Source organism: Gopherus flavomarginatus, chromosome 8, assembly GCF_025201925.1.
Source record: "Gopherus flavomarginatus isolate rGopFla2 chromosome 8, rGopFla2.mat.asm, whole genome shotgun sequence".
NCBI lineage: Eukaryota > Metazoa > Chordata > Testudines > Testudinidae > Gopherus > Gopherus flavomarginatus.
In genome coordinates, this window is record NC_066624.1 from 20,757,254 (window position 1) to 20,778,897 (window position 21,644).

General features: G+C 41.9%; 1 protein-coding gene across 4 annotated transcripts in view; it reads left to right on the top strand.

Annotated features, from left to right (window-relative positions):
* ABCB7 (ATP binding cassette subfamily B member 7) overlaps positions 1-18,256 on the top strand; it is a 66,588-nt gene extending 48,332 nt beyond the window's left edge. For all 4 annotated transcript variants that reach the window (XM_050964641.1, XM_050964642.1, XM_050964643.1 and 1 more), the window contains 7 exons: positions 881-1,038; positions 1,602-1,765; positions 1,929-2,058; positions 2,532-2,703; positions 9,839-9,942; positions 12,125-12,232; positions 17,529-18,256. In XM_050964641.1, the coding sequence (XP_050820598.1) occupies positions 881-1,038; positions 1,602-1,765; positions 1,929-2,058; positions 2,532-2,703; positions 9,839-9,942; positions 12,125-12,232; positions 17,529-17,747 (1,055 nt within the window). In that variant the 3' untranslated portion in view covers positions 17,748-18,256. The remainder of the gene's footprint in view (positions 1-880; positions 1,039-1,601; positions 1,766-1,928; positions 2,059-2,531; positions 2,704-9,838; positions 9,943-12,124; positions 12,233-17,528) is intronic.
* Positions 18,257-21,644: the final 3,388 nt, after the last annotated feature.

Sequence of the window (21,644 nt, forward strand, 5' to 3'; positions counted from 1 at the left end):
AAGCACCAGAATGATGGGATAAGCAAAGATTTCTCTTGACATGGGAATCCTTGGGTGGCAAGTGCTGGCGTATCTTCGCCTGCTTGCCTGCCCTTCTTCCCACACATAAGGGATATGCCAGAGGAAGGGGGACAGTGTTGTGGAGTGCACAGCATTGTGACAGATCCTTGGCTGGTGCACTGTCTGGCTATTGTAACCAGTGTAATGTAGGCCAGCTCCCAGCTGGCCCAAAAACAGGGGAGTGGAAAAGTGGCTGGGAGCCCTTTCCTGCCGGTTCTCGGCCAAGTGTAAATTCAGAACATCTGAAGATTGACCACTTCTTAGTTTTTCCTCACTGGTCAGGCCTGTCTGTCTTTTTGGCTGTTCTTTGAATATCTTCCTGCTCAATGTATTTGGTACTGAGTTCCTCATAGTGTCACACAGTATCCTAAGTGTGGTCTCACCAGAGCCACATAGAAAATTAATGTTCCCTCTCTGGTCCATGAAATTATGCCCCTATATCTAGGTTCCTTTGTTTGATTCTTATCTATATTTCTAAGGTCTTTTAGAACCCATTGAAAAAAGAGAAACAGTGGAGTTTGCAGCATCTCTCGGTCTAGAATTTTCTGTGATTTTACAACTATACTATCTGCCTCTTTTTCTCCAAATAATTTAATATTGTAATGAAATCAGCATAAGTGACGACTGTGGCACTTCACTGGACAAACTGTGCTTCTCCAAGAATGACTTTTCTTTTGTGTTTGTTAAACAGTTGTGTCCTATTATAAATGTGATATAACACAGACTATGCTGGATTTCACACTAACAGCCCTAAAATATTTGTGCCATCCAGGTAAAATACTTAACATAAACGCTGTCTCTCCTTTATCTTTATTTTAAGGGAACTTGACAGTTGGGGATTTGGTAATGGTGAATGGACTGCTATTCCAGCTTTCTCTACCACTTAACTTCCTGGGAACAGTATACAGAGAGACTAGGCAAGCTCTCATAGATATGAACACCTTGTTTACACTGCTCAGCGTAGACACAAGAATTAAAGTAAGTAATTTAGAAAGTACTTCAAAAAAAAGTTGCCAAATACTTCAGCATAATAGGGTATTTTTTTTCCTGGCAATGTTCTCACTTCTTTCTCTGTTACCTTTCAGAGCTAATTTCTATTTTACAAGGAAATGCTGTGTAAGGAAGCTCTGTTCATTCTATGTGTTAAGTGCAGTTAGTAAAATAGCTTTTGCTTTTGACTTGCAGAGCCGTTTAGTAAGAGAATGTTATTTCACAGAGAAGCTGTCTTGGTATTGAGATTTTTTGTTGTAGTGTTTGCACCATGTTCTTAAGTCTTTTAGTTGTAATTAATGATGCAGAATTTATTATGCAAAAAAGCTACCTAGAAGTTGAATGATCAGAAGGGAAATTTTTGACCTTCAGGGAGGAGAGGAATGAAATACAATCTTTACATGTATGACTGAAATAAATAATTTTTAACCTGTTTAAGTTAAAGCATCCGCCTTTCACTTTTTTTGAATTAGGAAATTGACTGTTAAGCTTGTTGAGCTGTTTGAAATACATTCTGGGCAGTGTGTAAAGTGGCACTCTTTTTTTAATAGGACAAAGAGCTGGCTCCACTGCTGCACATCACACCACAGACTGCTACCATCGCCTTTGATAACGTGTATTTTGAATACCTTGAGGGGCAGAAAGTCCTTAATGGAGTGTCTTTTGAAGTCCCTGCAGGAAAGAAAGTGGCCATTGTAGGAGGTAGTGGGTCAGGGTGGGTAAATGGACTGTGCCAAATTCTGCATCATTGATTGGAGCTTGAAAATGATTTGATTCTGCTTTGGCAATTTTTTTTCGGTGATGCTTTTATATTGATTGAGCTTTACAAATGCTAAACTAAAATTTAACCTTCATTTCAACCCATCTCTCAATTTTAGAAAAAGCACAATAGTAAGATTACTATTCCGCTTCTTTGAACCCCAGAAAGGAAATATTTATGTTGCTGGTCAGAATATACAAGACATCAGCTTGGAAAGCCTGAGGAAGGCTATAGGCGTTGTACCTCAGGTATAGTGTTTTATAATATCCCAGATGTCCTTGATAGTGTCACTTTTGGTATTCAGAAACTCTGGTTCAAATGGAAGAAAAGGATTGCACAGTTGTGTTGTCAGGCTTAATGTGAAAGTCTCTGTTGCTTCAGTATTTCAGGAACCCTTGTAACTTTAATATTTGAAACATCAAGGAGATGTTACTACTGGGAATGAAGAGGTTTCTTGTACGATGTTTTACATAGTCGTTAACACTTGTTGCGAGATGGTAAAACTAGAGCATATATTATAAAGATCTTAATGATTTCACTCAAAATACATTTTATATCTATTCAAGATATTGAAACATCTAATTACATTTTCCCAGAAACATTTTTCCCTTAAGGGCTCAGTGGAAGAGTATAAGCTAATCTGTATTGATTTTTTTTTTCAACCTGCACCCATGAAGTATCAATTATATTTTCATATTTAAAATACTCTTTACAATTGTAGGATGCCGTTCTATTCCATAACACCATCTACTACAACCTCTTATATGGTAATATTGGTGCATCAGCAGAAGAGGTGTATGCAGTAGCAAAGCTGGCAGGAATCCATGATGCTATTACCCGAATGCCCAATGGGTACAACACACAAGTTGGTGAACGAGGACTCAAGCTCTCAGGTAAATCCATAAAGATGTACATTCTTTGCACCCTTTTTGCTAGCTCCAAACTGTGTCCACAGTTCACACATCACCCCGAGATGTCATTAATTTGAAGTTCTTAGCTGACATGTAATAAGTGTACAGTTAAATATTAATACCAGTGGCTCAAGACCTCTGTATTCTAGAAGGTATTTAAAGGAATATATTTTCAAGGGACATTAAGAAATGTCAGAATTACATAGACTTTTTTCCTTCTAGTGTGATGTGTGGGGGTAGTAGAAGAATATGTATGAATAGAATTGGAATGTCTGATGTATTTGGTTTGATGGTGTGTGTTCCTGCTTATGTTGTATTGTAGGTTTACACAAACGGGTGTAGACTTTCCAAGTTTGGATTTTTAAATATAAATGTGCAGCTACTACTTTTTTTTTTTTAGTGAGTGCTATTATGAAGTATGTTGGTACAGTATACTGGAAATTGATCCTTTTCATAGTAAAAGGGATTTTATAATTTTATGGTAACTTGCTATTTTGAATTTGAGATAAATTAATACATACACATTGCATTCTGTCAGTTAAGGTTATTGATTATATAACACACCTAATACAAAACCTGAAAGGCAAGGAAATAAAAAGTTAACATACCCTGTGCAGCTCCACCCAGAGACTCACATCTCACCCAGCAGCACAACCACCATACACTACAGAGAATGTACCACAACCTTAGCTCAGTAGGGATGCCAGCCTTTCAGCATCACCCTGCCAAAATTCCACCTACCATCTCCATACCACATTCAGACCTGACTATCTCCTTTCACTTCCCACCACTGCCCCTTCTGTACAGTTCTGTAAAATTACACACATGCATGTTTGAGGAAACTAGGGGTGGAAGGCTGGCATCCTTACTGGGACAGAGTTAAGTGGGTGATAGCGAGTGATAGATGACTGACTGCGTGGCAGTTAGGAAATGTCTAGATGCCTTACCTTGTTTATTTGTAGGGCTTTTGAGGTGGGTGGATGTAGGGGGGGTTAAGATGTAGAATTTTGTGTTTTTATTGGTGCTTGTGTGCCTGCATACATGTTTTTCATTGAGTGTTTCAGCCTTAGCCATCTTTTAAACCTAAAGTTTTATTTGGAAATAAGCTGTTAGATTTGTGCTCAAGACATTGTCAACATTATTAACCTATGAATTGTATATGTTGAATAATGCAAAACTAAAATCCATGTTTATCTTGCGGGATGAAACAATCGTAACAAAAAAATAAATGTTGCATTTTACGTAGTAGTCTGTATTCTTATGGTGCTTACAAATGTTTTATAATATATAGCTGCATGAAAGTGGAAGGTGGTAGCCATTTCATGAAGTACTCCCGTGCTTATTCTGCTAATGGAATTGATTTTCCTTGGTGATGGGTATTCTGGAAAGTGCAAAGTGTGATGATAACAAAATTCATAGGTGCCTGGATCCATTTTCTATTATAGGTTTCAAAGATGTAAGGCAACATCTGCTTCTGACCATATTCATATGCCCATGTATGCAGCAGTGTGTGCATTGTTCTTAAGGTGCATGTTGAAAGAAAATAACTGATCTATTAGATTACTGAGATGATAATATGGCTATGAAGAGTTCCCAAAGAAAGAAGTGCTTTTGTCCATGACTAAAAGCCTCTTGATGAAGTTTAAACTTCTCATATATTTTGCATATTTGAGCATTTGCCTTATTTCACAAGGAGGGTTTTGGCCCCTTTTTTTAAAATAACTTTATTAGAATAACGTGAAAGTGTGGAGCATTACTGGAGAAGTGGAGAGAAGTAGGTTATCAGAAAAGAGTGATTACATGACACGGAGGCTGTGTGCATAGATGGTTGGGGAGGGCATTCCAGAGGCAGGAGAAAGCACAAAGGCATTTGTGGACACTTGAAGGGAAGCAGGATATGTGTAGCCCAAGGGCTGAGTGAGGGAGTAGAGTAAGACGAGATACAAGCAAGACAGAAGGATGTAGAACCTAGCAGATAGGGATAAAAACATTTTGGCCAGTAACATTGTATATGACTTGCAGGATGCAAGCTGACTTTATTCTTACACTGTTTTCTCCAATACTGTTAATATCTCAAACCTTGTAACTTCAAACGATGGCCTCACCATCAGAAATGTCATTGTAAAATCAAATGTTGTCTTGAAAGACACTTCTCCCATTAGTTATGGGAGAAGTTCTTGCCTTTCTGACCTTGAGACTCTTGGGCAGAAGCCTTTTTGAAAGTTGAGGAAATATTTACACCATTTTACACTTTGCACTGTCACCATGGTGATCTTCACTACACACACAACATAAGTTTTTAGCGGAAGAAGCACTTAAATTGCAGTGAAAAATGCAATTTTAAAATTATTAATATTGTGGGGGGTTTTTAAGGCTTTGGTGTTGAAATACAAAATGTGTCCGACCTAAACTGCCCCAGCTGCAATTGCTTCTTATCCTATCCTCAGAGGTTAAGAACAATAATTTTTCTCCCTCCTCCTTGTAACAGCTTTCTATCATGTCCCCTCTGTCTTCTCTTTTCCAGACTAAACAAACCCATTTTTTTCACTCTTCCCTCATAGGTCATGTTTTCTCAACCTTTAATCATTTTGTTGCTCTTCTGTGGACTTTCTCCAGTTTATCTACATTTTTCTTGAAATGCGGTGCCCAGAACTTGACACAGTACTCCAGTTGAGGCCTAATCAGTGCAGAGTAGAGCAGAAGAATTACTTCTCATGTCTTGCTTACAGCACTCCTGCTAATACAGCCGAGAATGATGTTCACGGTTTTTGCAAGTGTTACACTGTTGACTTATATTTAGCTTGTAATTCACTGATCGCCAGATTCCTTTCTGCAGTTCTCCTTCCTAGGCAGTCATTTCCCATTTTGTATGTGTGCAACTGATGGTTCCTTCCTAAGTGGAGTATTTTGCATTTGTCCTTATTGACTTCCATCCTATTTACTTCAGTTCAGACCATTTCTCCACTTTGTCCATATCATTTTGAATTTTAATTCTATCCTCCAAAGCACTTGCAGTCCCTCAGAGCTTGGTATCATCTGCAAACTTTATAACTGTACTCTCTGTGCCCTTATCTAAGTCATTGATGAAGATATTGAACAGAACAGAACCGAATCCAGAACTGATCCCTGTCAGACCCCACTCGATATCCCTTTCCGTCTTGGTTGTGAACCACTGATAACTATTCTCTGGGAATGGTTTTCCAACCAGTTATGCACCCCAACTTATGGTAGCTCCATCTAGGTTGTATTTCCCTAGTTTTCAGGGCCGGCGCTTCCACTAGGCATTTTTCCACCGTCGGCAGAAATTCAACGGCTGGGGGTCCTTTCTCTCCAGGTCTTCGGCGGCAGGTCCTTTACTCACTTCAGGATCTGCCGCTGAAGTGCCCCGAAGACGCGGAGCAGAAGGACCCCTACCACCGAATGCTCTGAGGAGGAGCACTGCCACCTAGGGCAGCAAAAACCGTGGTTCCGCTCCTGCTAGTTCTGTTTCCCTACTCATTTACTTTTGACACTAAATTAGGTGAGTATTAGAAAGTGGACAATAGTAGTTAACGTGTCATAACTTTTACATATGATCAAGGTGCCAGGGAGGCTTAAGCCAATACTTCCAGAAATACTCACTAATTTGGGGTGCTTCAAATGGCACATTGAATTGAACTCTATTGAAGTTGTGTATGTTCAGCACCTTTCGGGGCCCAGCATCTCTCAAATTGGAATCCTTAAAGAGAGGCATTTGAAAATTAGTTGACAATTTCGAGCTTTAATGTTTCAGACTCTTTCATCTGGGTTCTGATGTAACATGTTTTACTAGTTAGAGCTACATTTTATAGATAAACCTCTGACTTTACAAAGTAGCTACATTTGAGTACTATCAATAAATAATGGAAGAAGTTGAGTTTGAGGGGCCACTGTTCATAAACAGAGGATGTTTCAGTAAAAGAAAGGTAGGCTACCCTACTGGTGATATTAAAAATAAGCTTTGGTGGAGGAGAGAGAGAAATAATGGACTTCCAGATGGAAAATGTGTGGCAGTATTTTTCATTGTAATTATGAGCCCTCATTCTCATAGATGTTCATCCTGTGGAGTGGAGCACGTGGTTAGAATTCTGTATGCAATTGGCTTACTTGCTGTAGTAAAAGATCCTTTTGTTCAAGTAATCCAGTGGTGATCAATGTAAAGTTGTGGGATGTAAATTGTAGCAAGCCAACAGCACACTTAGAGAGTTTAAAACTTTTTTTAAATGGGTAACTAAGTAGCCTGTGCGCAATGTGGGCAACGTTCAGTCAAGTCAATGAATTGACATCTCTCTAGAGTCAGTAAATTAGCTTTAACAAGAAGAAATATCTATCTGTTGTATGTATGTGTCTATAGATTTTAATGTGGCAAAGGAAACATTACGAATATTGCATGATGGTTCTCCTCACTTGTATAATGCTGAAATAAAAGGTGCAGTGGGGAAGAGTGTTTGTTAAAATGAAAACTTCTATATTCATTAAATGCAATGAGTAAAATGCTTAATGGACAGTAAACATTGTAAAATTAACTGTTTACGTAGAGAGTGAACAACAAATATCAAAACAGAGTTTATCCTATGCAGGCAATATAAATTTAAATTTTAAATATTGATATAAATGTGGCTTTTATTTGTCTACTGTATTAAGCATTGCAAATACAAAAGCATTTAAAATATTCAGTGAACACTGCTTTGTTGGATTGTGCATAAAGAAAAACATGAAGCAACTGAATATGCTGCAAACCGGCTGAATAAGAGAAGGCCACAGATTATGGGATCACTGCATGCCTTTCAGTCACAGACTCTAGCAAGCAGTAATATTCTTCATACTGGATATTTCTTAGAAGAGAAGTAACAATAACATCTTGGGAAAATAGTGCAACTTCTGTTAATTGCTCAGTTGAACCACATTCTTATATACACAGATTACACAGTAAGTAAGGGTTATATCAACACGAGATGGTGGGTCTGAGGGGATCCTTGGGATGCAGCCTGTGACTGTGTGACCGCTGTTCCCCCTTAACTCTCTCCAGCCTGGGCTGTCTCTCACAATGCCTTGCTAGTGACGAGCAGCAAGCCCCTCCAGGAGCTGTGATCACTCAGCACACCAGCATGTGGAGCCCCACACATCCAGCTAGATTTCATGAATGCACCCAGAGCCACTCATAAATCGCACAAAGAGGTACCAGAACCAAATCCTCCCAGAACTGTACCCCAGGAATATACCGTCTTGCACTGCTTAAGACGAGCAGGGCAAATTTATTAATTGGTTCATCACTTCATCAATGGAAAGTGTATCTACACCAGCCTTTGCAAAACCTGAGCAGATTTGCCACACGCTTCATACAAACTCACTGGTGAAGATATACAATAAAACGTATTGATTACAAAAAATAGATTTTAAGTGATTATAAGTGATAGGCAACAAGTCAGTGTTAGTTACCATAAGAAATAAAATATAAGCACACAGTCTAAACTCTCAACCTTATTAGACTGGGTAACAACTAGACTAAGCAGTTTTTCTCACCCCACTGGATATTGCAGTCCTTAATATACAGATTTCACCTTTGAAATCTTGGCCAATACCCTCAGTTGGAGTCTTCAGAGTATCCTTGTTGCTTGCAGCGTAGGTGGGTGAAGGAGAAAAGGCCCAGCATGAGCCTCCTGTGTTTGGTTTTATACCCTCAGTCCATGTGCGTGGAAAACACAAGTCCAGGCATGTCTGGGTGACATTGCTGAGTCTCCAGGCAAGGTTGAGCAATTCCCCTGATATGGGCCCCATGCAGGTGAGTCATTGCATTGTAGCTCCCTTGCTGGACAATGGTGGTTGATGGGTTGATTGACACCCCACCTGGGTGTTGGTTACTTTCCTTGCTGTTGCCTCTGGGAAGCTAATATCTGGCTGATTCTCCAACGTATAGCATGTTTTAGTGACCACCATACAACACAATTCTCATAACTTCACCTGCACCAATGATACTCGTATATAGATAGAGAAATGACTTTCAGCAGATCATAACCTTTCCCCTGATACCTTACAAGGTAAGCTTTATATATAAGATCACGATTATATAAAAATGGAGACTATGGGGTTTCCAGGATGCTCCTCCAAGGTATAGAATGTCACAGTGGGAATTAGTGAACAACAGAACCACAAGATAGAAAAAAAGGGTGCTTAAGGGAACATTTATTGGGGGGGTGTTAGGTGCTGTGTATGCAGGAACTTGAGGCTGCAGCAATCAGTTTAAGAATCGTGTACATAATCATATTGGATTTTTAGGGAGAAACTGAGTAAAGGCGAATAGTGGAAGGCTAGCCGAAAATAAGTCATGAGAGAGATTTGGTGGCAACATGTAATGTTGCAAGGCTCATGTGATGATGGAGGCTATTTTAGGCATGGAACATCGTATATGAGCATATAGTCCTGAGTCAGAAGCAGTATGAAACCAATTCAGTACCTTACACACTGGAATCAAAAGATTGAGTTCTATTCCTGGCTTTGCTACTGACCTGTCTGATCTTGCACTAGTCAGTTTGTCTCTCTGTATCTGTTTCCCCATCTGCAAGATGGGAATAATGATTCTTAGCTTCCTTTTTAATGCTCTTTTAAGATCTGTACATGAAATAAAAAGAGCTATATAAGAGCTAAGTATTATTTCAAAGTACCACTGGGCCCTCTTTTTACTCTTGAGCACTTTGTTGCCCCCGCTAAATTGTGTTAGGAAGGTTACTTTCTGTCCAGCTTTAACACTGATTTCAAAATTGCAAACGGTTTTACTTTTGACTAATACTTCTGGTGTCGCTATTCAGAAAATGCTGCAAATGCGTAGTAGTTCCAGTTGTCATTTCAACCTCAAATGGACTTTAGTCCCATGTGAAAATTATCAAGTAAGATTCTGCTGAGCAGAATGGGTGGAAGTTTCTTGTAATGCGGCTGTAATCCCTCTCTTTTTATATGAAATATTTGCATGGCAAAGACGAATGAAAAAGAACTTCCGATGTATCTTATTTGTAGGTCTCTCTCTCTCTATGTGTTACAGGTGTTAAAATACCATGTCATGGTGATCAAGGCAAAAATATTTTTTTTCTTCTCTGTTGCTCAGGAGGGGAAAAGCAAAGAGTTGCTATTGCCAGAGCCATCTTGAAGAATCCTCCTATTATTCTCTATGATGAAGCCACATCATCTTTAGATTCAATTACAGAAGAGGTAAATTAGGATAAAGAATCTAAAGCCTTTTCAGTTGCATTCTATCCAATTTTGCTGGCCTTCCAACCTCCTCCCAGAAGAGTTTTTGTCATATATTTGCTTTTTGTCTAGCTACTCAAATGCCATTCTTTAGTCTTGTCAATGAGAAGAGTAAAGAATCTTTCCCCAGAGGCCAAAAGTTGAGACACTAAGGGTATATCTACACTGAGATGAAAAAACCCATGGCACTGCTCTCAGAGCCCAGGTCAGCTGACTCTGACTCCACCCTAAGCCCAAACTCTGCACTGCAATTTTATAGCCTCATGAGCCTGGAGCCCTGCAGAACCAGAGTCAACTGACCCAGCCAGCGGTAGCCATGCCACAGGTCTCTTATTGCAGCATAGATGTACCTTGAGATTCCCAACCTACACTGAGCCAGAGCAATGTCAGGTTCACATCTGAACTACTGTCCTGTTTTACAGCATGACATCCCGTTGCAGCAGTAAGCCCACATCATTTGAAAATGTTGCAGTTGCTAATGTGCTCATGGTGTATGAAGCCTACAGTCCACTTTAAATAGACGAATTTGCTATGAGCTGAATGTTTGCACAACACAGCTGCACTTTAAAGGCAGCAAATAAAAATGAATTCTTTCCAGAAATGTATATCTTGTAATCACAATGTTTTCTGACAGAGGCTAGCTTTATTTAAATAAAACAAAATGCATATCCCAGCTTGTGTAGCAATTACTGTAAGAGCAGGGTCGGCGCTACCATTTAGGCAGCCTAGGCAATCGCCTAGGGCGCCAGGATTATTCGGGGGGGTTGGCATTTTGCTGGGGGGGGGGGGGACGGCAGGCGGCTCCGGTTGACCTGCCGCAGGCATGCCTGCGGAGGGTCTGTTGGTCCGTGGCTCCGGTGGAGCTGCCGCAGTCATGCCTGCTGACGGTCGGCTGCTCCCACGGCTCCGGTGGACCTCCCGCAGGCATGCCTGCGGCAGCTCCACCGGAGCCACGGACCAATGGACCCTCTTTCGCAGGAATGCCTGCGGCAGCTCCACCGGAGCCACGGGATCAGCGTGGGGAGCGGTGAAATGGCCATGCACCTAGGGCACGAGAAACCCTGGCACTGGTCCGCGTAAGAGAGCTTGTGTTTGTCTACACTGTGGTAAAACACCCGGGGCACCTAGTCTCAAACCCATAGTCAGCTGACCTGGGCTATCTGTGGCCATGCTGCAGGTCTTTTATTGCATTGTAGACATTGCCTTAAATCATACTTCTGCATCTGAGGTATGCAGCTTATGAAGGTGGAAAAGGAAACACTGCTTCTGACTTGATGGGGATGGCTGTAGATAGGAAATATTTCCTTGGCTGTTGTAGTTTTGGGATACTTGTGTTCCTTGTTGACACAGGCCAGGGTTTACATTTAAAATTTAGGTCATCATAGCTACTTGAGCCACAGTGTGAAAAATCCACACCCCAGATTGATGTAGCTATGTTGACCTAACCCCCATAGACAGCTATGTCAATTAAGAATATTTCTGCCAACCTAATACTTCTGTCAGCCTAGCTGTCATTATTTGGGGAGATGGTGTTCCTACACCATGGAAAATCCCATTTCATCAGCATAGGCTACACATATGTGGCATCAAGTATCACTGAGTAGCCTGGGCATAAGCTTTCATGAGTGTAAAAACTCACTTTTTCAGATCTAAGCAGGTTATGCGAACATGGCTCCCATGGCATAGTTATACTGGTATAATCTCCATAGTGTAGACATACCCACAGTCTTGGCTGTTCTTTAATTTTTGTTGATTTGGAGAGTAAAACACTATACCTGCACACGCCACAGCTATCCGCACTGTTTCTTGTACAGTCAAACTACAGAAGTTTTTTTTCTGAAGGTGAGCAAACAGTTCCCTTCCTCTACCCCCTTGAGATGTTTAAATTTCATAGAGAAGTGTAACCTCCCTTGGCTTTCCTTCACACTGCAAAGCTCCACTTCGAAGACTTTCGCAGAGCTACTGATGTCTTATTCTAGGCGTGTATTGCTTCTTCCATAAATAGTTTCAGCTATTTTATAATTTGAGGCTTTGAAGACGTTCTTCAGCATTCATTAAAACTTCATTTGACGTGTTACACAATCTGATTTTATTTCCTCTTAAATGTAGATATATATATAGATGTACATTTTTTAATTTGCAGAACATTCTCAGTGCCATGAGGGACCTGGTGAAGCACAGAACAACTGTTTTCATTGCACATAGATTGTCAACAGTAGTTGATGCAGATGAAATCCTTGTCCTGGATCAGGTGAGAGACTATCACCCTGTGTAATTCAACTTTGACATGATGTGAATGTTTTAGTGACTGTGTGTGTGTGTGTGTGTGTCTTTGTCTTTGAAATTTACAAATTATTTCTGAATATACAGAACTGAACTGCCTTTGTTGGAAATTAACCATGTCTGAAAAATCTACTCCAAGTTCCTCTTATATAGTCATTTTTCTTGCAACGAATACAACTTATCAGTGGCAGAAATTTAGTGTATCTGTACATATGCATGCCTATGTGTTTATATGTTGTAGTGCACTTGTATAATACTTTTAACTACATGTAAGTTACTAGTGTTTTAAGTGGATTACTGTAAATCTGATTCACTGGGCAATCTGGTGTTGGTTTACAGTGGTGTACAATTTACCTCTATTATGGATTCCTGTCACGTTGGATTCCTAATGTGTTCTCCTAATTTATATTTCATTTTCATCACCCAATAAGAGTGGAAATTTTTCAGATACGTCCCTGGTTTCTCACTTTCAATAGAAAAGAGAGCAGTGTGCCCTGTGTTTCTGCAGATGAAATTGTTGCAAGATTGTTCAATCTAATTATGGTAGAAATCTGAGCACCACTCTATTGTGGCTGGTAGCTCTAGAAAATTGTAATTATTCCCTCTGTCTTTCTCTCCATCCCCAAAAAGAGACGCTTTCAATATTTGATTAATATCGCTGTTCAACCGCCACCTCACACTCTGTCTACTCTATGTTCACCTTCCTCTCTGTTACAATCTGAGTAACAAAGTTAAAATAAGAGTGCCACTAAAAATCACTTAATAGCTTTTAAAAATTGATATCTCAGTAGATATTCATCATTTAGGTTTAGTCTGCTGATTATGGAGCTTCTTAAATTTACTAGTGTGTGCTGTTTATCTATTTTATTTGCTATTCATATGCTTGAATTCACTGAAATCTTCAGTGACTAAAATATGAAAATGTATGTATCTAGAAGAAAATAGATATTTCTTTGGTATGTTAAATGATTGTACTGGAATTTCTTAAACAAGAAACTTTTCAAGTGAGTTAATGGTATTTCTCAATATCATTGAGATTCAGATGGCAGAGACAAAATTAGATAATGGAGTAAACTCACTACCCACCTGTCTGCTGTTTGCTGCTTTTGCTAAACATTTAAATAGCTAAGCATTTAAATAGCATACATTCATGTGGCTCTACTTTTCTATAAAAAGTCATACCTAGCACAATGTTTAGTGTGGTTTATAACCATATGTAATGAGCCAATCCGTGAATTATATAATGTATCACAACACAGTAAGAGTGTGTTTTGTATTATAGTATAATTTTTGGATTTAAAAAAAAACAGTTAAACTAGTTCATTAGTGTTAGCTGAACAGCTGGGATGCCTGGGTTCATGAGTTGTCTTGCTTTTCCAAGCTCCTGCTTCAGTCCAGACTGAGTGATATGCTCAGTCAGGCAACATGATGCATCACTCCCTGCTGGCACGCTGGTTCATGAAACATAGTTGACACTTGTGTGCAGGGTACAGTAATAACAGCCAATTAAATAAGGATCAGAAAAGGAGAAAGAGCTGGAAAATTGTGTAACCGTTTTGCTGCATGATGTAAATATTACATCACAGGATTGAGTATTTTCTCCTTATGTTAATCAATAAAAGCTACAAATGTGTTCTTGATTTTTATGCAGTCTAATAAGTGAACTTAGTTCTTCGAGTGCTTGCTCAGTATTCCACAGTAAGTGTGCGTGCTCGCCACGTGCACCGGTGCCGGAAGTTTTTCCCTTAGCAGTATCCATAGGGCGAGCGCTGCTGCGATCCCTGGAGTGATGTCTCTATAGTGTGCTATAAGGGGAGCCGCACGCTCCCCCCACCCTCAGTTCCTTCTTGCTGCCAGTGATGATGCATCGGAACTACCTGCTCCAGTTTTGCTGCACCTCGTTCCAGAACTCGTTTCGTCTTTAGTAGTACCTGTGTGTGTTAGTCCAAGAAAAGTTTCAGTTTAGTCAGTTAGTTAGTGTTCGCGTCCGGGCATGCCCTGAGGCCCAGGGTTTAAATCGGACCTCAGCTGGGGGGCCCACATAAGGAACTCACAGACCCAAGGAATGTGGTCAGCCGTGGAGCTGTCCCTTCACATAAATGTCAGGGAACTCAGGGTGATATGCTTAGCCTGTGTGGCATTCAGCTCACAGCTACACGGCAGAGGCATCAGAGTTCTCACGGACAACACCACTGCAATGTTTTACATCAACTGGCAGGGTAGGACGAGGTCCTCGGCCCTCTGCCAGGAAGCCCTCAGACTCTGGGAGTTCTGTATAGCCCATGACATCTCCCTGAAGGCCTTCCACCTGCAAAGTGTCAACAGCACACAGGCTGATCGCTTGAACAGGGTTCTCTCCTCCCAACACGAGTGGTCCCTCCACTCAGAGGTCACTCACCAGCCCTTCCGAGCGTGGGGCACTCCCCAAATCGATCTGTTTGCGACCCAACAGAACCGCCATTGCCACAGGTTCTGTTCTGTGGGGGTGCGGTTGGGGAGGAACACGTTATCAGATGCCTTCCTCCTGTCATGGTCGAATCAACTCCTTTACGCCTTTCCCCCATTTCCCCTGATCAGCAAGGTCCTGGAGAAAGTAAAAACGGACAAGGTGCGCGTCGTCCTGATCACCCCAGCCTGGTCCCAGCAACATTGGTACGGGACCCTCCTGGGCTTGCTGGTGGCCCCTCTGCCACCATTGCCGCTCCGTCTAGACCTACTTTCCCAGGACTACTGCCTCCTCCACTCCAATCTGGCTGCCCTCTATTTGACAGTGTAGCTGCTCAATGGCTAGATGCGAAGGAGGCAAGGTGTTCTGAAGGGGTCAGGTGTGTCCTTCTCGAAAGTAGGAAGCCATCCACGCGCCGAGCCTACCTAGTGAAGTGGTCCCGGTTCTCCAGGTGGGCGGGCAAGCGGGATACTTCCCCAATGGCTGCCCCGAGCCAACTTACCTTGGAGTACCTCCTGCACCTCAGAACTCAGGGCCTGGTGCCTTCCTCCATCAGAGTGCACCTGGCAGCTATTTCAGCATTCCATCCACTGGTCCATGGCTGCTCGGTTTTCTCCCACACCATGACCGGGCGTTTCCTCAATGGGCTAGACTGGTCCTTTCCTTATGCTAGAACCCCGGTTCCTCAGTGGGATCTGAACTTGGTGTTATCCTGTCTCACAGGGCCCCCATTCGAACCCCTGGCCACATGCTCATGGTCTCACCTTTAATGGAAGGTAGCCTTCCTCGTGGCTATCATGTCAGCCCGATGGGTCTCAGAGCTCAGGGCCCTGACCTGCAACCCCCCTTACACAGTCTTTCACAAGGACAAGGTGCAGCTCCGCCCACACCCTGCATTCCTCCCTAAGGTGGTCTACGCTTTTCACATGGGCTGGGACATCTTCCTACCTGTCCTCTGCCCTAAACCTCATGCCCCTAGTGAGGAACACTGCCTCCATACGCTCCGTGTGCACAGGGCGCTTGCACTTTATCTGGATCGGACTAAGCCATTCCGCAGGTCCTCGCAACTCTTTGTTTCAGCCGAGTGCATGATGGGTCAACCTATCTTCACCCAGAGGCTTTCCTGGTGGATTACATTGTGCATCTGCACATGCTACGACCTAGCAGGGGTTCCTTCACCACCTATCGTGAGGGCACACTTGACAAGGGCTCAGGCCTCATCGGCTGCCTTTGTGGCCCATGTCCCTATCCAAGACATCTGTAGAGTCGCTACCTGGTCCTCAGTACACACATTCACATTGCATTATGCGATTGTCTCCCATGCTGGGGATGACGCTGGCTTTGGTAGAGCTGTGCTTCAGCCAGGGAATCTGTGAACTCCTACTCACCTCCATCAGACATAGCTTGCAATCCCCTACTGTGGAATACACATGAGCAAGCACTTGAAGAAGAAAGGGCAGTTACCTGTTCCATAACTGGTGTTCTTTGAGATGTGTTGCTCATGTCTATCCACATTCTGCCCTCCTTCCCCTCTGCTGGAGTTGGTCCGGCAAGAAGGAACTGAGGGTGGGGGAAGTGCACGACTCCCCTTATAGCATGTTATAGAGGCGCTGCTCTAGGGGTCGCAGCAGCGCTCCCCTACAGGTACTGCTAAGGGAAAAACTTACGGCACTGGTGCACATGGCGAACTCACACACCTACTGTGGAATAGACATGAGCAACACATCTCGAAGAACGCCAGTTATGGAACAGGTAACTGTCCTTTTTTGGACCCACAGAGATCGCATACACAGTTAGTTGCCAATATAATTTTAGTGATTGAACTTTCTATCATAGGAACAACTGAGGCCTTAGCAAAACACAGACGTTGTACCAATTTAACTTAAATCTGGTTTTAAATCAATTTGGTTTAATTGCTCCAATCCCTATGTGGACATTCTTATTTTTGATTTAATAATGGCTTAATTCAGTTTAGCATAAATCTATTCCTAGTCAATTTAAAATAAGTCAAGATAAGGCAGATTTATTTTTATTTTAGAGCGTTCATATGGTATATGCACTAGTTTAACAATTATAATAAATCCTAACTCATATATAGTGCTGAACCTATTTTTAGTTGTATCTCTAGTTTAAACTGGTACAGTTTTTCATGTAGTCAAGCCATGAACTTTGCCCAACTGAGACCTGAGGTCTACACGTAATTTTTATAACCCGGAGAATATTGCAGCTCTTCGTCTTTAACATGTAGTGTGGCCATACATACAGTGCTCCCTCTATCTGAACCTGTCTCTGTGGGTTTCACCTCCTTATTAAAGTGGAGGATTTTGGTGAGTTACATACTGAAAGTGTCTGGCCCATGCTTTCGTCAACTTCATATTCTAGAGCATTGGTTCTCAAACCGTGGGTCAGGACCCCAGAGTGGGTTGCAACCCTGTTTTAATGGGGTCACCAGGGCTGGTGTTAACTTGCTTCGACTTGAGCTGAAGCTCGAGCCCCACCACCTGGGGCCAAAACCCAAGGGCCTCAGTCCTGGGTGGTGGGGCTTAGGCTTTGACTTCAGTCCTGGGCAGTGAAGCTGAAGCCCTTTGGCTTCAGCTCTGGCCCCCCTACCCTGAGCAGCAGGCTCAGGTGTAGGCTTTGCCCCCACCCCCCCAGACACACGGAGTGGACTCAGGCTCTTCTTTTCTCCCCCTCTCCCCCGTTGGGGTCATGTAGTAATTTTTGTTGTCTGAATGGGGTTGCGGGGCAGTGAAATTTGAGAAGCCCTGGTCTAAAGATCTGATAGCGTTCAGTCACTAACTTGATATATATTTTACAGGGTAAAGTTGCTGAGCGTGGTAGCCATTTAGATCTTCTTGCCAGTCCCAGCAGTCTCTACTATGAGATGTGGCACACACAGAGCAGCAAAATACTGAATAGTAACATCAGCCAGAAATGGGAAGAGAGAAATAACCACATGTCCAAAGAAGAGGAAAGGAAGAGACTACAAGAGGAAATTATCAACAGTGTGAAGGGCTGTGGAAACTGTTCCTGCTAAGTGTGTGATGCAGGATTACATTTCTGCTGCCGGTTAAAGGGTGATACAAGAGTGACTGAAGCACACCTTTGGTTTGAAAACAAAAACAATTCAGACACTTCCTGGTTGGTTTTGGTTTTTTACGGTATCTCAACACAGCATAACGTCTTTAACCAAAGGGTTTATTTCTACATTGTCAGAATCTCTAATATTTAATGAGGTGCGTGAGAGCTTTTGAAAAACTCTCAATTTATTGCTAATTAACAAGGCGTATTTTTATGGAAGTTTCAAACATTTATACATTTTACTGGCAATCACTTGTCAAGTGACCTAGATCATTTCAGCTGGCAAAGATGGAATTATTTGAACTGTCATTAAGCAGTAAACAGACTTGTTCTTCGTTTATTTTCCACCATTGATGGCTGGTAAAGGAGTTTTATATTTTTAATGTGATTCAGTTAACTTGAATTTCTATGTTAAAAAAATAAGATGTAATTAGTTCTATTAAATGACTCTCTGGCTTGAAATAACGCGTTTCCTTTTTAAGAACAACAAAGCAAAAAACCTCTAGTAGCAAACTCAAATTTGGAACAACTCTGTTCAGTTATTCCTCCAGAAGTAAAGTTGCATTTTCCTCTCTGGAAAACTTCATAGTTGTCCCATTAAAGAGGAAGTAATATGTATTTTTAAGAACTATTTAAAATCCCGAATTAAAGAATATTATTTGACATAGCATAAATGTTGTAATCCAAAACATTATAAAATATAGTTTACCCTTTACTTACTTGCCAAGATGCGAGTTCAAGGTTCTGTGTTTTGAAGTATGTTGTAAAACCTCTGCCTCCTGCTTTATTTCTGTCATAGTCCTAGGGAGCAATTAGAGTTCAATAAGGCTAGTTTGTGAAAGAATAGTGTGTTTCTATCGTTTTGCAACCAAAATATTGTTAGGGCTATTGTCCTAATAACCATATAGGTTTCTGTACCCAAAGCCCAGACTTACCACATTCTGAGAAACCTTAAATCTCTCTAAAGCTTGCAAGATCTCCCACGGCTGGGCCCTAAGATTGTATCTGTTTGGGCTTATCTGCATAGGGAAATTTATCGGCATAACTCCACCCTGATATTCTAATTCCATCCTCATATAACTCCCTGCATGGACACTGCTATTCCAGAATAGGAGTACTTTTTTTCCTGATTAGCTTCTGTCACTGGCAGAATAAATGTGTCCCACAAGGGGCATTATACCAGTTTATAGTATAATTATGCTGGTAAATTTTCCCTGTATAGATAATTAATAACTAAGGCAGGGGCGGGCAAACTTTTTGGCCCAAGGGCTGCATCGGAATTCCAAAATTGTGTGGAGGGCTGTGCCTCCCCAAACAGCCAGGCGTGGCCCGGCCCCCGCCCCCATCCAACCCCCTTCTCTCACCGGGACTCCTGCCCCATCCAACGCCCCCTGTTTCCTGTCCCCTGGACCGCACGCTGCCCCATTCAACCCTCCCCCCCTTCCTGACTTCCCCCCGAGGACCCCTGCCCCATCCAACCACTCCTTCTCCCTGTTCTCTGACCGCCCTCTAAACCCATGTCCCTGACTGCCCCCCCCAGGTCCCCACCTCCATTCAACCCCCCTGTTCCCTACCCTCTGACCGCCCTGACCCCTATCTGCCACCCTGAACTCCCTTGCCCTATTCAACCCCTCCTGCTCCCTGCCCCCTTACTGCACTGCCTGGAGCACCGGTGGCTGGCAGCACTACAGCCGCACCATCCAGAGCAGCAGGACAGGCAGCCACTCCGGCCGGCTGGAGCCAGCCATGCCACCGTGCAGCATAGAGCACTGGATCAGGCTGCGGCTCTGCAGCTTTGCTGCCCCAGGAACTCGCTGCACCGCCACCCAGAGCATTGCACCGGCGGCCGGGCAAGCTGAGGCTCTGGGGGAGGGGAAACAGTAGGGGAAGGGCCGGGGCTAGCTTCCTGGGGCAGGAGCTCAGGGGCCAGGCAAGAAGGTCCCATGGGCCGTAGTTTGCCCACCTCTGAACTAAGGGCTTAACTGTTGGAGGAGAACCTTGGATGGTGAACTCAAGTCTTGGCAGCAAAATATTTCAGGTCACCTTAAAGATTTGTTAAGGAATTCGCTTCCTAATAAAACTGGAAATTAACTTCTTGCAAATGAGTAAAATAAAGTAAAGAACAAGATCAAAGCCAGAATTTTCAGTTTTCACTAATTTGGGTGCCCAACTTGTGCTTGATTTTTGTGAAGTTAATGAGAGCTGAAGGTCCTTTTTACCTCTGAAAATTGAGCGTGTTCGTGCCTCCAGGTGCACACCCAGAAACTGAAGAACCCAAAGTTACTGAACACTTACTCAAATGTGGCTGCAAATGTAAATTATTTACTACTTTTGATGTAACATTCATTTTAGCTGAACCTTTCATCAAGCTAGCTACAAAAAACCTGTCCAAGTAAAGGAGGCTGCACTTTTGATATCTTCCTTTTTGGTTAGTCTCATGCTCTGTTAAAATTATGTAAGAGAAGAATAATCTGTGCCAATACAGAACATATACTCAATTAAAAATTACTGTAAAGAGGGTGTCAAAATACAAAGATGAATGACCTTCAGCCGTGGTGTGAAGAAGCAAGGTAAAATCATGGTGATCCATGGTGACAGTTCAGAATTATTTCTGATTAGGGGCCTCCTTTATTTTCCCTAATGGAATGTCTCTTTTTAAAATTCATTTTAGCAGTACAAAGACGACAAACAATATAATTTCAACTCTCAGAAACAGTTAGCAAAGGGTTAATAAAAGTCGCTTTTGAGACTTTTTTCCCTTCATATATGATGTGACTTCAAATAACTCAACTAGATTTTTTAAATTAAATAACCTGTACAGTGTCTACTGCTGTATGTACTGAATTATGTACAAAAGCTGTATTTAATAACATTTCAATATTTTCTTAAACACCTTCGTTGCTTTGACCCATTACTTGACGTCTACATGTTTTAGTGATTGTGATGTGAATTCAATTGTGGTGACAAGTTTTCTGAATGGACAATTGCCCACATATTACCAGGTTTATATACTTTGTTCATTGACTAAAAATAGATCTAACACTGGCATTATTTTGAAAGTATCTGAAATGAACCGATAATTCGTTTGCTAGAATATATGATGCAGGAAACCTGCTTTGGCAGCTAAGTAAGTGCTTTAATGAAGCTGACGCATCTTAATTAATTGCAAAAAGTTTTGCATGTCAGTGTTCTCCAGGGCTTTGTGTGTTCTTGCCATTATAGGAAAGGGTGGATCTTTTTAGCCAACAAATACCATGAAGGTTACTTTGTTAATTTTGTAAAGGGTTTGGAGCAGAGGTGTGGCTATTGCTAAACTGCACATCACCGCCATCAGTTTTGGAGAGGGCGGGGAATGTAGGAGATTGGGAAGGCCTCTAAACTGATCTTAGTGATAAGTGAGATTTTTTTCCCCATGTCCGATATGTTCTCCTATACCTAAAAGAGAAGAGAATTTACTTAGAAACAGATAATTGTTGGAAAGTTGGAGGGGTCCAAATTGACTTGGTTTTTCCACTGCTCCAGTTCTGTGTTACTCCATCGAACAGATGTGAGACCAAAATGAATATTATGTCTTGCCTTGTGAGCAGGAATGTCAAAGGAGTAATAGCAGTTCACTTATTAATCTTCGTGTTTATTAGTGATGTAAAACTTTGGTTCTGAATTTGTTACGATTGGATTTGTGTGTTCATGTGTCATGCAATTACATAGGCTATTCTGAACAGGCATTTTAGAGATACTTGCTGACCTGAAGAATCACAACTTAGGAGGGCTTGAACAAATACAGAGAGGTGTGCCAAGTTTTGCGGCAGAAGATATCCTGTAAATTAGGGATTTTAACAGTCTCTGATGGGAA